Consider the following 17,430-nt stretch of genomic DNA (forward strand, 5'->3'; position numbering starts at 1 on the left):
ATCACAATTTCCAAAGCCTTCACTATACAAAAAAAGTGATTAAGTATGCCTATAATCCCAACGGCTCAGGAGGCTGAGGCAGGAGGATTGTGAGTACAAAGCCAGCCTCAGCAACAGCAAGGTGCTAAGCAACTCAGTGAGACCCTGTCTCTAAATAAAATATAAAAAGCATAAGGATATGTCTCAGTGGTTGAGCATCCCAAGGATCAATTTCTGGTTTAAAAAAAAAAAAAAAGTATGCTATCCCAAGAAGACTTCTCATGGGTTCTTTGAGATCCTAGCATGAGCACTCTGGTTTTCTTCTTCTTGTTTTGATACCAGGGATTGAACCCCAAGGTACTTAACCACTGAGCCACATCCCCAGCCCTTTTTATATTTTATTTTGAGACAGGTTCTCACTAGTTGCTTAGAGCCCCACTAAGTTGCAAAGACTGGCTTTGAACTCATCATCCTTCTGCTTCAGCCTCCCTAGCTGCTGAGAGTACAGCATGCACCACCATGCCTGGCTATGAGCACTCTTGAATGTCCAAGAGTGAACTATTGGTGAGCACTTTTGGCACATAAAATGGACTATATTGACCAGGAACAAGGAAACCTTCTTTCACTTCTACCAAGCTTTATCTAAGTCCTGTTCTTCTTTCATACCCTTAAGACAAATCACTTCTGCTGCTTACACAAAGGGCAACCTAGATTCGCAGCATAATCTCCCAGGCTGGTCCACTCCTGACCAACAGAGGGTGATTCTCACCCACCCCACCTTCCAAAAACTTGGGCAGATAATCACTGAGATGCTAAATTCATGGTTACTTCCATGACTGAGCAAAATTAAGGAACTATTTCCTTCAGTTTTTTAATAACTTGAATCAATCTTTCTTTTAATAGTAAATAAGCAAAAAGGTTTTTTCCCCCTCAAATTTTACTTTTTCACAGCACTTACATTGATGATTTTTTAGGGTAATTACTATAAGAAAATGCCGCAGTCCGGCTGCAACAAAATAACGGGGGCGGGGGGGGGGGGGTGACGAACAACTTGTGTAGATTCATACAGCAGGAGTAGGAGCCGTTTATTGTAGGACAACAGAGGTATTTATACATTCCACATGGCTTATCTAATTAACATAAACTATATACATCAGTCAACCAATCAGGAATCTCCACACTTAATGGCTCTCTGGTGTTACTTCACAAACCACTCCCTCTGCAAAATGCCAGGCGCCATCTTGACTTGTTTACAGACTCTAGCAAGAAAAAATGATTTGAAAATCTATTTTGGTTACTATAAGCACTCAAATGGGAGGAACACTATTTCTGCATGTTTGTTTTTGTGGGATGCATAAAATTCTGTTAATAAGCACGTTAGTAAATCTGCTCAATTAAAAAATAAAGAGAAAAAAATTTAAAAAAAAGATTCAATGTAAAATACAGATGAACAACTACCATTCAAATTATTTAATATTCACAATTTAAATTAATGAGAAAAATAATTTTACACAGATAATAGACTTATATTCAGATTCCCCCTGAAAGTTCTAAGATTATTTTTATCACAGTTACTGTTTTGAACTCCTTACTAAAGTCAAAAACTAAACAAAACCTAAGTTCCCCTCATTTTTTTTTTCACCTGAATCATAGTCTTCATCAAAATATTTGTTAGGCAAAAACAAAACAAAAAAACTTCTATTGGCTTAAAGAAAACCAAAAAGATAAATAAATTCCATGCAGTATAGCATTGAGATGCTAAGATCTATATTAACAAATGTAATCTCAGAAATAAAGCATTATTAATGATAAAAACCCATTAACTTTACCAGTTACTTATACTGTACTTTTTTTAAAGAAAACATTTGTCTTAGAGCTGGTGGATACGAGGGGTGTTTGTAACCTTCCACTTAGAAAATAGAAAAACTATAGCATTTAAAATTGGCTACTGACTGAGTTTTATAGAAAGTGTTAGGCATATAATTAGTGTTCTGCCTATGTTTTATTATACAGCAAGTATGAATTATTCATTTACCACTGTTCTTACCCTCTGCCTTGTTTTTTGCTGAATAGTATGTAGCAACACTTTGCATTTTTAAAATATCCTCCATGTATATGACATCTTGCTTTCCACCCTCTTTGGACAGAAGGAAAGCAAGTAGGGGTGGGAAGTGGTAGTGTGCTGATAGCAAGAACAGGGTGATGTGGGTGGTTGGTGGCAGCAGATGGTGAACAGTGGGGATAAGGTCAAAAACGGGCAGGGGCCAGACAGGGCCAAGAAATATGAGACATTTAAATATGTCTGAATTTAAATATAATTTCCCAAGTCCATGGGCTGACATTTTTTGCTGAAGTTATCTGGATTGTATTTAATTAGCAACTTGGAGGAACCAAAGGAGATGGAGAGTGGTAGAGGCTGATCATCTGCAGACCACTCCCACAGAACTCCAACCCCACCCTCAATTGTTCTCTGGGTTTTCCTCCACTGATCATTTTGGCTCCTGGTCCTGGTTAAGTCACAACTGAACACTGAATAAGAAAATCTTGGGGGACAGATATCTATATACTATTGGGGTACTGTCTATAACCAAGCTAACTTACAAACAGTCCCACCATAGTCTATTTTCCTTGGACTAGGCATGCAGAAGTCCCTTTCCAGTGCTCCTTATTTGTATCACCCTTGTCACCGTGAAATGCCCAACCATCCCAGCTAACCCACTAGGTCATATCAAATGTGAATAGTTAACCATCAAGCCCACTTCCAATGCCTTCTTTCAGCTCCCCAGGTCCTCAAGGAGCAAAGCTCATTTGTAAGACTCAGAGCTACAATTTTGCCCAACCCAGCTTTGTGTATTGGGGGTGAGAGGGACTAGGGATTTAGCTCAAATACTTTTCCCCAGAGCCCTTATTTATTTATTTGTTTATTTGTTTGTTTGTTTATTTGATGCAATGTCTTGCTAAGTTGCTGAGGCTACACTTAAACTTGCATCTTCCACCTCACCCTCACAAATCTCTGGGACTACTGGCATGTGCCACCATGCCAGCCCCTGACCCAGCTTTGACCCAGACCCATAGTCCTTTCCTCTTGCCCCCTCTCTTTCATCCTTTCTCTCACTTTCCTTGGCCCAAGGCTCTTGTTCTGAATCTTGTTCCCTTTAGCTCCATTCTTTCCTTTCATTCATCTTTTTGCTTTTAATACCTTTCCACTTGGCTGATTCATCCAGCATTTACACTTTGGTCTCAGATTCCTCGTTTCATGACTTTGAAATGCCACCATGAAGGTCCCCTTGAGTAACCCCAGGAGAGTCATTAATATACAAATTGTAATGTCAAAAATAGCTTATGGTAAATGAGTTATTCATAGTATATGTTTATACATAATGGATTCATTTATCTAAGCTTTTCATCAGGCTTTGTTTTTAAAAATAAGGAAAGATTAAGCTAGAGTTTGTAATTTTCTATTCAAAACTATTAGCCTTATGGAATGATTGAAAGCCATTTCAAAAAATAGAAATTCAGTTTACCTCTCACAACTTAGAACTGCAGCCAGTTAAAAAGTATCCTTGAAGCCAATGATGATTATATTTCAAAAGAAAATATAATGAAAATTATTTTGGTGCAAATGATTTGCTCTTTGTCTAAATTCATAAGGAAATATAACCAGACTCATATTATTTGCTACACTAAAAACATAAAACTGTAAGGAACATATTTGTTGTATATATAAAGGTTGAGTTAATTTATTTATTTAAAAATTCTGAAGGCTGAGGCTGGGGCTCAGAGTTAGAATGCTCGTCTAGCATGTGTGAGGCACTGGGTTTGATCCTCAGCACCACATAAAAATAAATAAAATAAAGATATTGTGTCCAACTACAACTAAAAAATATATATTTAAAAAATTCTGCCATTACAAGGTAAATACAAATGTTATAGTATCTTGTTGATGGGTAAATGGAAGTTTTTTGTGATAATCCCTCTACTTTGCATATTTGAAGAAATTCGTAATAATTTTTTTTCAAAAAAGCAAAGCATCAATTGAATGAAGATGGTTTAAATCTTCCAAAACACATTGAAATAGAAAACCAAGCCAAATGCTATAAATAAATTAAATGTATAAGTATATCTAAAATTCTATGAAGTAAAAAAAGAAAGAATGCTATATTGGGCAGGATAATAAATAGTTTAGTAGTATTATAATATTACATATATCTGTAGGAGTGAGGAGGAAACCCTGAAAAAAAAAATGGAAGTGAAACCTAGGTGATGAAAATGAGAAGCCCAAAGATCTAAGTTCACATCAAATCTAAGAAATGGTGTATGCATGCTCCACATGGGCACAATGGCTGACACACATTGATGCACATGAACACAAAGACTTTGCTTTGGGGAGAACAGGATTTCCACAATAAGCACAACTGCACTATCAGATTTTCATGTGTTTATTTTGAAAGGATTTATTGCAGACACTGTCCCAAAAGATTATAAAATAAACTCTCATTTGATTTTTTAAAATAATTTTTTGCTTTCATATTACTCCACTTGGGCTGCTGTAACAAAATGCACAGATTGAATGGCTTATACAATGGACATTGACTTCCCACAGTTCAGGAGCCTGGGACACCAAGATCAAGGTACCAGAAGGGTTGGTTTCTGGCAAGAGCTCTCTCCTTGGCTTGCAGATAGCCATCTTCCCTGTGCACCTGCTTTCCTGGTGTCTTTTCTTGTGCATGTGAAGACAGCATTCATATTAGCTTAGGGTCCCCCATCATTTGACGATAATTACTTTCTGAGAAACCTTGTCTCCCAACATAGTCACATTGAGTATTAGGACTTCAACATAAAATTCTTTTGTTCTGTTGGTAGTACTGGAAATTGAACCCAGGGGTGCATTACCACTGAGCTGTCTCCCCAGCCCTAACCCAACCTTTTTAAAATTTTGAAATGAGTTCTCATTAAATACTAAGGATGCCCTCAAATTTGTGTTCCTCTTGCCATAGCCTTCCAAGTCACTGGGATTATAGGTGTCAGCTCAACAAAGGAATTGAGAGGGGACACAATGCAGTCCATTGTAACAACCTTCAAGTGTGAAAGGACCACTATGTAAAAATTATAACTGGACACATACCCCAGAAGTTAGGAAAAACATGAAGAGTGATCAGAAGACAGAACTTAAGTAGTAAACAAGTGATTCTGAATTTAAGACCAAACTCATACCAAAGGTGCTCTCTCATTGTGCAGAGGAGGGGTGTGAGCTTTAGGTGTGCGTGCTTGCATGTTAGTTCCTGCAAGCTTTGCTTCCTGTCTTTGATTAGTTTGTGCTTAGGTAATTCTCATAGATGTGTATAAATCTTTTACATAATTATGCAAAATATGTATAACTTCCACATTAAGAGTTGTAGAAAAGAAACCAGCTGCAGTGGTACATACCTATAATCCCAGAAACTATGGAGGCTGAGGCAGGACTATAATATAATTTGCGGCCAGTATCATCATCTTTTTGAGACCCTCAGAAACTTCAGACCCCATTAAAAAGGAGCTGGGCATGGTGGCACATGCCTGAAATTCCAACAACTTGGGAAGCTGAGGCAGGAGGATCTCAAGTTCAAAGCCAACCTCAGCAACTTAGTGAGGCCCTAGTAACTTAGTAAGACCCTGCCTTGAAATAAAAAATAAAAGGGCTGAGGATGTGGCTCAGTGGTTGCGTAACCCTGGGTTCAATCCCCAGTATAAATAAAAAATAAAAGGAACTGGGGATTTTGCTTGGTAATAAAGCACCCCTGGTTTCAATCTACCTACTATCAAATAAGAAGAAAAAGAAGGAAGAGGAGGAGGAGGAGGAGGAAGAGGAGAGATGACTTGTAAAAAAATAAGACTAAATTAAATATTAGGGCTAAAAATTACCCAAGATAATATAACTTTGAAAATATTATGATAGTATTTAATTCATAATTTTGACTCCATTATAGCCCAAGGATGTGAATTTAGATTACAGAATAAATATTTAATATTATCTTTCATTTTGAGATGTGATTGAAAAGACAGTAAAATATGGTATCTATTTTTACTTTTTAATTAATTTATTTCAAGATACAATTTTAGATACATTAACCCAGTCTTACTATGAGGGAGAATAAAATCTCATTCATTTCTTCCTTACCAAGCCATGGTGCTATGCTGATGGTTTAATTTGTTCCATTTTTATTTACAAAAATAAAAAAAAGGTTTTCTAAGAAATTTAATTTTGTAAAAACATCTGAATGTTTAAAGTACTTTAAAACATTTTGAGAATATTAAATTCTATAATTATAGCATTTCTATTCTAACAAGCATATGTCTTAGGGAAGTAACAAATCTATATTTCAGTTAAAATGCTTTGTATGCCATAGTTTTTATTTTTATTTTATTTTATTTTTTGGTACTGGGGATTGAACACAGGGGCACTAGGCCACTGAGCCACATCCCCAGCCCTGTTTTGTATTTTATTTAGAGACAGGGTCTCACTGAGTTGCTTAGTGCCTCACTTTTGCTAAGGCTGGCTTTCAACTTGTGATACTCCCATCTCAGCCTCCTGAGCCACTGGGATTACAGGCGTGCACCACCGAGCCCAGCAGTTATTAAAATATGACTTCTACCAAGATTATCTAATTCAGTGAGATTTAAATATTAATGTGTTTTTACTCTACTAGAATGTCTATTATTTGAGAACATCAATATTCCCGTTCTAAAATAAAAATAAAATATTCCCACTCTAGGGAAGACATTGTATTTCCTTTTGATTTTCCCCCATACATTGTATTAATTTATAATATTAAAAATTATATATATTAACACCTACCATGAATAATGGGAAATTTTATTAAAAACTTGCATTGTTCTGCCTATTTGAATACAAATTACTTTTAGTAAAATACAAAAGTTGTGGCAGAAACAGCCCTTGCCACTAGGAATGCCTGTAGGAATAATTTATTTCAATGTGATTGGGGAACCAGGAAGCCTTAGGAGTGATCTCTAGTGAGATTTTGATCAAAGATGCAAACTGAAGTTTCTGGGTATTCTTCAGACATCTGGTATATATGATTCAGTGGCAGTATTACAAAATACTTCCTTTACTCTTTAAAATAAAATTAAGCTGCTTTTCTTCAATTCAAGGGGACTTATCAACAAAGAAAATATTCCTTCTGGCTTCAACAGCCTCGATGAGTGTATCTTGAATACTCAGGAAGTAGAAAAATTACATGAGAACACCTCTGATTATATTGGAGAAAGAAGCAAACCTAAACGGCAAAAATCCAGTTCAAAACTTTCTGAGCTCCATGAAAATCAAGACAGCCTTGTGGTAAGTGAATATTTTTACATAATTTTTACTTGTAGCCTGTTAAGAAATATCACAGCTCTTTTCCTTGCTTTATAAAAAATTAGAAGTAATTTCAGTCTTGAGTTTTATAGAATCATAGAATATAAGTTCTGAGAGAGGATTTAGACCTACTGAGTACATACATTTGTATTTCCCTTTAATAAATATAAAAATTTAGAGTAAGCAATATGTTATTCTGCCAAAGTAATAAGAGACAACACACACTCTGATTTCCATGTTATATTTTCATCTCATTTTATGAGCATTTTTACATTTTATTTTTAATACAATTGTTCAGAAAGCATTTTCCTATTTTCCCCATTCTGTTTATTCTTGTCTGTGTGAATATGCAAAAAAAAAATTAATGAATGAACTTAAAACAAAGTGAAAGAAAAATACATAGGAAAGCAGAATCAACTATCTTTGTGTTCAGAAATCTCTTCATGTTTGGAAGTTTAGTTTTAAATCTATATATGTTTTTCCAAATTAATGATAAACAAAAAGAAATTAATCACCTGCATACAGTTACCTCAGAATTGAAACTCATGTCATTAATATATAAGTTTTTACACATGGTTCAGTTAATAACAATATTTATTCAGTATAACTGTTTAATATCCATCGTCTTATCTCATTCACTGAAAAGTAAGAGACAAAATGCTTTCTAGTTCCCTTTAGCTTAAAACAATTAACAAAAAATTAACTGCAGATAAATTTTATGATAAAACATGAATTGGAGTCCCTAATTTAAAAAAAAAAAAAAAGGGAAGAACCCGTTTTTATTGTTTGATGGACACATTCTCTGGTTTATTTTATCTCTGGCTGGATTTTTAGCTCTGTGTTTGGATTTTTGTACATTTAGCAAAACTACAGGCTGCCTATTTTCCCATTGTTTTCTGTGCTCAGAAGAGATTCTCAATATTCCCCTAAGTACAATATACATAAATGCAAATCTAAGAGAAAACATGTTTATGTTACCCTCCCCAGCCAAATGTCTTGATATTTTGTTTCTAGAAATAAACTGATAAACTAAAATTGACATGAATATTCATCCTCTGACTTATGTCTGATATAGTTCTCAAAGAATTTCAGCTTTGAAATTATATCTGATATGGTTCTCAGAGTTCAAGAATTTAAGTTTTGGAATCATTACACATTAACTATGTTTTTTGTTTTTTTTTTTAATTTTTTATTGTTGGCTGTTCAAAACATTACATAGTACTTGATATATCATATTTCACAATTTGATTCAAGTGGGTTATGAGCTCCCATTTTTACCCCATATACAGATTGCAGAATCACATCAGTTACACATCCATTGATTTACATATTGCCATACTAGTGTCTGTTGTATTCTGCTGCCTTTCCTATCCTCTACTATCCCCCCTCCCCTCCCCTCCCCTCCCCTCTTCTCTCTCTGCCCCCTCTACTGACATTCGTTTGTCCCCCTTGTATTATTTTTCCCCTTCCCCTCACATGTGGCATTTATACACAATGGAGTATTACTCTGCATTAAAAAATGACACAATCATAGAATTTACAGGGAAATGGATGGCATTAGAGCAGATTATGCTAAGTGAAGCTAGCCAATCCCTAAAAAACAAATGCCAAATGTCTTCTTTGATATAAGGAAAGTAACTAAGAACAGAGTAGGGTCGAAGAGCATGAGAAGAAGATTAACATTAAACAGGGATGAGAGGTGGGAGGGAAAGGGAGAGAGAAGGGAAAATGCATGGAAATGGAAGGAGACCCTCAGAGTTATACAAAAGTACATTAACTATGTTTTAACATTTATGATATAATTCTTCCTTTTGGAGAAAAATAGTTGTATGTGGGGAGAGGTTGGTGGGGATTAAACCTGGGTCTCACATATGCTAAACATGTACGACTACCACTGAACTATGTCCTCAGTCCCTAAAAAGTAAATTTTTAGATAAAATAAATGATGCTAACTCCGTTAACTCTTTAATTGGCCAAAGATTTGCTTATCTGCCAAAGAGATTTATGGTGATTAAAAAGTCTGAAGCTTGGCGCTAGTGTTGTAGTTCAGTGGTAGAGCAGTTGCCTAGCACATGTGAGCCACTGGGTTCGATCCTTAGCACCACATAAAAAAAAAATAAAGATATTGTGTCAATCTACAACTTAAAAAAAAATTTTTTTAAAAAGTCTGAAGCTTGGCTTTATAGCTTGCAAAGAATGTTTTTCAGTTTGATGGACAGATTCTCTAGTCTATTTTATCTCTGGCTGGTTTTTTAGCTCTGTGTTTGGATATTTGTACATTTAGCAAAACTGAAGGCTGCCTATTTTCCCATGAACTGAACCCATCAATAATTCTTTCCCACCAGTAGTATTGTCTTCAGTTACATAGCTAGGAACAGTTAATATAAGCAGAAAAGGACATTTATCCTTAGAATGTGTGTTTGACTAATAAAACTACGGACATTCTCATTGTTTAAAAACATTGGGAGGAAAGATCCTTGTTCCGTTTTGGTGTTTTATGTATGAAAGGATTTGTCCCTGCTCAGGTTGCCAGTTTCCTCATTCCAGGATTGTGCATGTCACATGCTAGCATAGCTGAGCTCAGTGGACCATGTCTTTGTTGCAATGAATAATTTAAAACCTGCCAACATGACTTAGAAGAAAAACTTCCTCATCTGTAAAGTGAGAGTGTTCTCAAAGATCTTTTGTAACTCTCCTATTCCATGAATTTTAAAATCTAATCTTTACAGGTAACCACCAGAGTAGAACCAGGGGACACAGTGATGACTAGTATTTAGACTACACCCTGAAAGCTATTGTGTATCTTCACTTTCACTTATTTTTAACCTTCTAATTTTACTTTCCCCAATTTTCCTTCAAAACCTTTTCCTGCCCCATTTCAAAAATCTTTACACTCGGGTCATACATTTGTTTTTATACCTAAAAGAAAGAAAGAATAAAGGAGTAAAGAGAAAAGAGAGAAAGAAAAAGAATTATATATAATTATATTCTATGTGCCAGAAAATATTTTATATCCTAGGGATGCAGCATTGAGGAAAAACAGGCAAAATTCCTGCCTTTAGGGAGCTTACATTCTAATGAGGGAAACAGACAATGATCAAGATACATAAATGAAACATAAGGTATATAAGATAGTGATAACCACCAGGAGGAAAACTAAAACAGAGAATGGTGATAGGAATTGCGAGGGACAGGGGATGCAATTTTAATAGAGAGGTCAGAGAAGACCTCTCTGAGAATCTGACGTTGGAATATAAAGACCAAGAGGATGTCAGGAAGCAAGCTGTAGAGCTGGGTCTGCAGGTACAAAGGCCCAAGGCAGTCAATTATCTGGAATGTTCCAGGTCCCACGGAGACACCATTGTGGTCAGAAGCAAGTATACCAAGTGAAAGAGGCAATGGGAAGGGAGGGCAGAGGAGGTGAGTAAGGTGCCTTTATTCTGGGTGAGATGAGAAGCCAGCAGAGGCTTCTTGATAGAAGGGTAATTTGACTGACTTGGATTTGGTGTACCCCTGTGTCAAGGATGGACACTAAAGTGGGCCACGGTAGCAACTGGAGATTGGTTAGGAAGCTCGTGCCATGCTTTAAATTTGAAATGAAAGTTTAAACTGAGGCGAGGCCAGAGGCAGTGTGTGTGACCTTAGACAAGATTGGTGTTGGGCAGTTTAAAGAGATGAGGAAGACAGAACTTTTGGGAATGGTATCCTCAGTTCAGTTTTGGACATGTTAAAATTGAGCTGCCTGTTAGACTTCTAAAAAAGAGTGTCAGACAGGTGATTGGATTTCTGAGCCTAGACTTCTGGGAAGATTTAGCAGCTATACAAATGTGGGCATCATCAGAACTGTAGATGATCCTTAAAGGCAGTGCATTGGAGGAGATAACCCAGGGAATGTGTACATAGAGAAGTGGCCTGGGCGCTTGGCCCTGAGGCACACCAACATTTAAGTGATGGGAGGAGAAACCAGCAAGAGGCTTAAGGAGGAGTAGCCAGACCGAGTGCGGTGGTGCATACCTGTAATCCCAGGGATCGGGAAGCTAACACAGGAGGATCGTGAGTTCAAAGCCAGCCTCAGCAACAGCAAAGCACTCAGTAAGACCTGTCTCTAAATAAAATACAAAATAGGGCTGGGGATGTGGCCTACTGGTGGAGTGCCCCTGAGTTCAATCCCTGGTACCAAAAAAAAAGAGGTAAGTTTGGTATTTTAGAAACCATGTATGTAACAAAGTGTCTCAAAGAGAAGGAAGGGGGGCTGGGGTTGTAGCTCAGTGGTAGAGCTCTTGCCTAACATGTGTGAGGCATTAGGTTCAATTCTCAGCACCCCATACAAATAAATAAAATAAAGGTACATCAACAACTGAAAAATATTTTTTAAAAAGTAGAAGGGAGGGTCAGATGATAGGGGGAGTAGCTAAGCAGAGCTCCAGGGTGATCTCAGTGAGAGCAGGGTTGGCAGACAGAGGAAGCAAACCCTGTTTTCAATGGAAAACAGACAGAGAGTATCTGAAGACAGTGAGCCCTGACTTCACAGTGACAGTGAGCCCAAACTTCACAGTGACAGCCCTGGCTACACAGTGACAATCTGGACATTGCAGTGACAGTTATGACATCACAGTGACAGCCCTAGCTATATAGTGACAGCCCTGACTACACAGTGACAGTCCTGACTTCACAGTGACTGTCCTGACATCACAGTGATAGCCCTGGCTACACAATGATATCCCTGAAATCAGAGTGACATCCCTGACTACACAGTGACAGTTCTGATTTCACACGGACATCACAGTGATAGCCCTGACTTCACAGTGACAGTGACAGCCTGACTCTACAGTTATCTCAGTACAGCCAAAGAGGAGGTGATGTAGACCACAGTAGGCAGCCTACAGATTTGGTGCCTGCACAGCGGGAGCCATCTGAGCAGATCCCCACCCCCTGCCCCCACCATCCTTTCACCTTTCAAGGATGTGATACCAGCTGAGGCCATGAGACTGCAGATAATTCAGAGCTCTGAGACCAGGGGTAGTGAGCTCAAGTCAGAGCGTCCGGAAGCTCTGCTCTACCTCCATTATTGCCACCATCCTTTCCCTCTCCCATCCTCTAGCTCCACCTGTCCCCTGCAGTCTGTCTTAGAAGACCTCATTCCCCGCTTTGCTTTGAGAAGCTGAGACAGCCAACTCATGTTCCAGCAACTTCTCTGGCCTTGCTTCAAAATTTCTCTAGGTCTCTGTCCATTTTTATTTTCTCACCTGCTCAAATCACAATTTGTTTCCCCAAATTTCAAGTTTAACCTCTACTAGCCAAAAAGCAACTTTGGAAATTGTTCTCTATATCCATCTCCCCACCTACCCGACCATGCACACAAGCAACACACACACATTCTCACACATGCACACATTTTTTATTGACTCATTTCTGTTGGTCTAGTAAAGGGTGTCTTTATATCCAAAATCTTTCCCTCAAGGGCACAGTTTAACAGTGATTGGAGAGCCATACCTCAGTCATGTATTATGTTCAATAATCCTACTGGGGACATAATCTTAAATATGGAAAAGACTGTGTGTATTAGTCTGTTTCTACAAGACTGTATGTAATCAAGGAGAATTGGAAGCAACTTAAGTAATTTAAATGTTTAATTCAGCAAAATATTACACAGTGATTAAAAATTATAGTTATGAAGAGTAATAAAATGGAAAGTATTTGACAAATTGTGTTTGAAATGCTTTATCACTTTTATGCTCCCAGTGATCTCTAGGGAGTTACTGTTACTATTATTTCCATTCTAAATATGAGAAAAATGAGCTGTGGCGGATGAGACAACTAGGTCACACATAAGTGGGGATTCCACTGTACTGTCCCTCAGTTTTGAAAGTGGGCTATGAAGCAATATGTACAATGTGTGCACATAAGTATATGCATGTATGTGTACACATACTATATGTGTGTATGTGTATTATATCTACACACACATACATTTGTGTGTGTGTGTGTGTGTGTGTATATATATATATATATATATATATATATATATATACGAAGGATTCATTTCTAGGGGAAAAAGACTAAAAGAAAATATATACCTAAGTGATTGCATAATTGCATTGTGGTGGTAGTGGTAATACACATAATTGTTACTCTTCTCTCTGTCTCTCAAATATATCTTATGTGATTATACTAATTCTGTAATAAACACAGCATTTAATATATTAAAAAATCAAAATGTAGAGGCTCTCTTATTTATTAAAAATGTCCACTCAGTGTCTAAAATCCCAGGCAAGGTTAAGGGAAGGAGAGTAAGTGTTGCAGTCATACGTAAATTTCAGTTCCAACTTTATCACTTGCTAGCTATGGCAAGTAAGCATGTTATTTAGCCTCTGTTACTTCATCTGTAAAAGGGAGATATTAATATCTTTTTTGGTGTGAGATTTAAGTGCAACTAACTATATTCAATAATAAGTGAACGTGGACACAGTGAATACTTTAGATTCTTTTTCCTCCCTCTTCCGTGATATCCTCTTTTCTTCACACTGCTATTCAATATTTTGAACAGTCTACCCGTTTAGTTTCAGTTGTTTTCATGCTAGCTTATCAACCCATGTAATTCAGTTTCTGTCCCACTTATCTGCAAAAGCTGCTGCCTCACTACTGGCTCTTAGAACCCCTGTGCAATGAATGACATCTGTGTAGTCCTTGACCTTCTCAAGTCCTTGTTTTGCTGCTTTGTCCCTTTTTCTCAGAACTTTTCCTCTTGGCCTCTGTGGCCTTGACCTCTCCCTGTCTCACCACAGTGATGATGTTCTTCTCCGCTGTATCCTTTACTAGCTAATCTTCCATAAATTATGCTTGGATGTTAATGTCATCCACATTTTCGCCTCATATCTCTTTGTTAGAACTTTGAGAGCTTCTTCAATTCTTTAGTTCCAGATGTCAACTCCATACAGATGTCTTCCAAATCACCATTTGATTGATTCTTTCTGCAGTTCACTCCAGATAGCACTTTAAAGTCAATATGTTGACTTTAAAAACCAAACTCATTGTCTTTTTGTCTTTGATCTCTTTTTCACTCAGGATCTTACCTCATTCAACCACATCATCATCTCCTTAGTCATTTTTCTAAGTATTTTCTTTTTTCTCACTACCAATTCTTCTTTCTAATTATTTGTCAAATATAGTTGATTATGTTTTTAAAAATGTGATATTCCCTTTTCCTTTTGGCTTGACATTACGTAGCCCATGTTCTTTTATAACTGACCTAGGAATTCAAAGCAACCACCCCATATAGCTCCACACCTTCACTCTCTGATCTCCAGACCACCTTATCTGTTGCAGAACAATTATAGTAATTCATTCCTTCAGTTACATAAGGACCATATGACAAGCTCTGTTGTAGGTGCTAAGGGCACAGTGGTTGGTGGTCAAAACAGACACATGCTCATCCTCCCTGGAATTTACATTCTCATTGGATGAGACAGATAAGAAGCAAGTAATGTATGTCAGATGCAAAACATGCTGACTATGGAGAAAATAAGGCAAAGAGGAGCAGAAGTGGTAGGAGGTTAAGGATTGATATTGCACAGATCATCAGGTCCAGCTGCACTGAGCATGCCACTTGTGCAGGGACCTGAAAGAGATGAGGGAAGGCATCAGGTTATCTGGAGAAAGCATATCCTGGCAGAGGGAACCACAGGCTTACCCGGAATTAAGAGAAGAGCATTATTTGTTATGAGGTCAAAGATATATCAGGAGTCCTGGCTAATTGAGGCTTTATGGTCATTTTTCAGACTTGACTTTAAATAGGGTGAGGACCCACTAAAGGATTAAGAAAGGGAAGGAAGTCATTTTCCAACTTACCATATGAAAGGATCCCTCTGACAGCTATTAAGAAGAGCACAGGGGTGGTAAGAGATGGACAAGGATTGAAGTAAAATAATTGACATAACCTATTCAAGAGGTGATATTGATTTAGACCAGATGATAGTAATGAAGGTGATAAGAACTGATCAGACTGTGGATATATATATTGAAGTAAAAGGATTTTCTAATGGATTGGATGTGGAGTATAAAGAAAGCAGGGAGAACAGGAAACTTGGAGACTTTTGGAGTAGCTAAAAGAATGGAGTTGCCATTACTAAGAAGGAGAAAACTGCAGGAAGAGTAGTGGAGGGTATCAAAAATTCCATTTAGATATGTTAAGCATGCGGCATTTGTTAGCTTGAGAAGTCAAACAGGCAGTTAGATTTATTAATCTGGAGTTCAGGAAAAGATGAAATAACTATGTTTGGAAGGTTTTGGCATACCATTGGCATTTAAAGCCTTGAGACTGGATGAGCTGAAACCTAGGGTTTGAGTATGGAGGGTTAAAAAATCCGTCCAACGATGGTGCCCTGAGACCTCCCAACATATACAGAGTAGGCAGATAAGAAGGTACTATCAGAAGACTAAGAAGCAGCAGCTAGCAATTTCCAGCACAACATGGGCACAGCCTTTTGAGATTTGAGTCAAGAAAAGCTTAGAAGAGTGAGTGACCATTTCACATATGTGTGGCTAACCTGCAACTACCCTGAGGGGAGTCTTTCTGTGAGAAGGGGGAGAATAAAAGGCTGGCTAGATGGGCCAGGAATAGGAGGAAATGAATTGGATACTACAAGTCTGGAAAGTCTTTGAATAGGTTTTGCTCTACGGAGGTGGAAAAAATGAGGCATCAACTAGGGGAATATTAAGGGAGGATTTTTAACAGTCAGTGATGTTGCAGATGTTTGCACAATGTCATCCAATAGAGAGTGGGAAATGGTAATGCAAGAGAGGGGGACACATTGCAGGAGCAATGTTCTTGAGTAAGCAGTGGAGGATGGGGTCTAATGGATGGTGGAGTGGTTTGACCATAAACCACTTTGATCTAAAGGCCTTCTCACAGGCTGGTGTAGCTCAGTGGTAGAGCATTTGCCCAGAATGCACAAAGCCCTGGGTTCATTCCAGCACTGAAAAAAAAAAAAAAGCGGGGGAAGAGAGGGTGGAATCAAGGGGACATCATATGAAACACTTGTACTGTTCATCTCCAGTGCCATCTTCTTTTTTTTTTCAAATTAAAAAAAATAATTAGCTGTAGATACACAAAGTACCTTTATTTATTTGTTTTTTAATGTGGTGCTGAGGATCGAATCCAGTGCCTCACAAGTGCAAGGCAAATGCTCCACCACTGAGCTACAACCCCGGTCCCCAGTGCCATCTTATATTCCAACCACAGCCTGCCTTTCATCTAAGGAAAGTGAATGCTCTTCTAACTCTAAGTCATCCTCACCATGTTTATGAACACATCTAGATTTCCCTTCCTTTGCATACTATCAGATAATGAAGAATATGCTGTGCTCTTTGATCTCTGTGTTTTGTCAATTGATGTGTCATGTTGCTAGTCAGATGGAACCTATAATAAAAATGAAAGAAATATAAACAATGGAGTCTGGTTCTATAGTTGGAGTCTGGTTCTCCATGTACCATCCTACCCCACAGGAAAGTTGGAAAACATGAGTGAACGAATGGTTGCTGTATTGTTTACAGTAATTTGTATAACACAAAGCCCCAAACTCACTGTCTCAAACACAATGAATTCTTTCTCAAGTGATCATCTGCAGCAGGAGTTCAGGGCAGGGTCTGAGAGGCTGTGCTTGCAGTATTTCAGAGATCCAAGCTAAATGCATCCCTGCCATCTCCAGCAAGAAGTTTTTAGAACACTCTGGTGGTTTTCACATCTTTTCCCAGCTCATAGGAGGAGTGAGTATCAAGAAATGTCCCTGGTGGGGGCATTTTGTTTGTCAGGCCTAGAAGCCACATATGTCATTTTCTCATATCTTGTTGGAGAGAAGTCCTGTCTAACCCCAGGTGTGGCTAGGTAGTATGTTGTTGCTGAGCACATGGCTGTCTATGACGGTGGAAGGAAAGTAGAATTAGAGTGAGTGGGGGGACAGCTGGCAAGCTCTTCCTGGGGCCTCCTTTATGATACCAGCCATTCTTTTGAATATGAATTAGCTTTTCCAGTTCTAAGCAATAAAACATAAGATGTACAAAAGAGTAAGAAAAGGGATGCAGTGCTGCCATTGATCCTT

The 17,430-nt window shown here is 37.8% G+C and overlaps 1 protein-coding gene across 7 annotated transcripts in view; it reads left to right on the forward strand.

Moving 5' to 3' along the window:
• LOC114085466 (protein FAM13A) overlaps nt 1-17,430 on the forward strand; it is a 107,630-nt gene that overhangs the window by 45,086 nt on the left and 45,114 nt on the right. For all 7 annotated transcript variants that reach the window (XM_071614547.1, XM_027926596.2, XM_071614544.1 and 4 more), the window contains one exon: nt 7,129-7,315. In XM_071614547.1, the coding sequence (XP_071470648.1) occupies nt 7,129-7,315 (187 nt within the window). The remainder of the gene's footprint in view (nt 1-7,128; nt 7,316-17,430) is intronic.

This window comes from Marmota flaviventris, chromosome 7 (genome assembly GCF_047511675.1).
Source record: "Marmota flaviventris isolate mMarFla1 chromosome 7, mMarFla1.hap1, whole genome shotgun sequence".
NCBI lineage: Eukaryota > Metazoa > Chordata > Mammalia > Rodentia > Sciuridae > Marmota > Marmota flaviventris.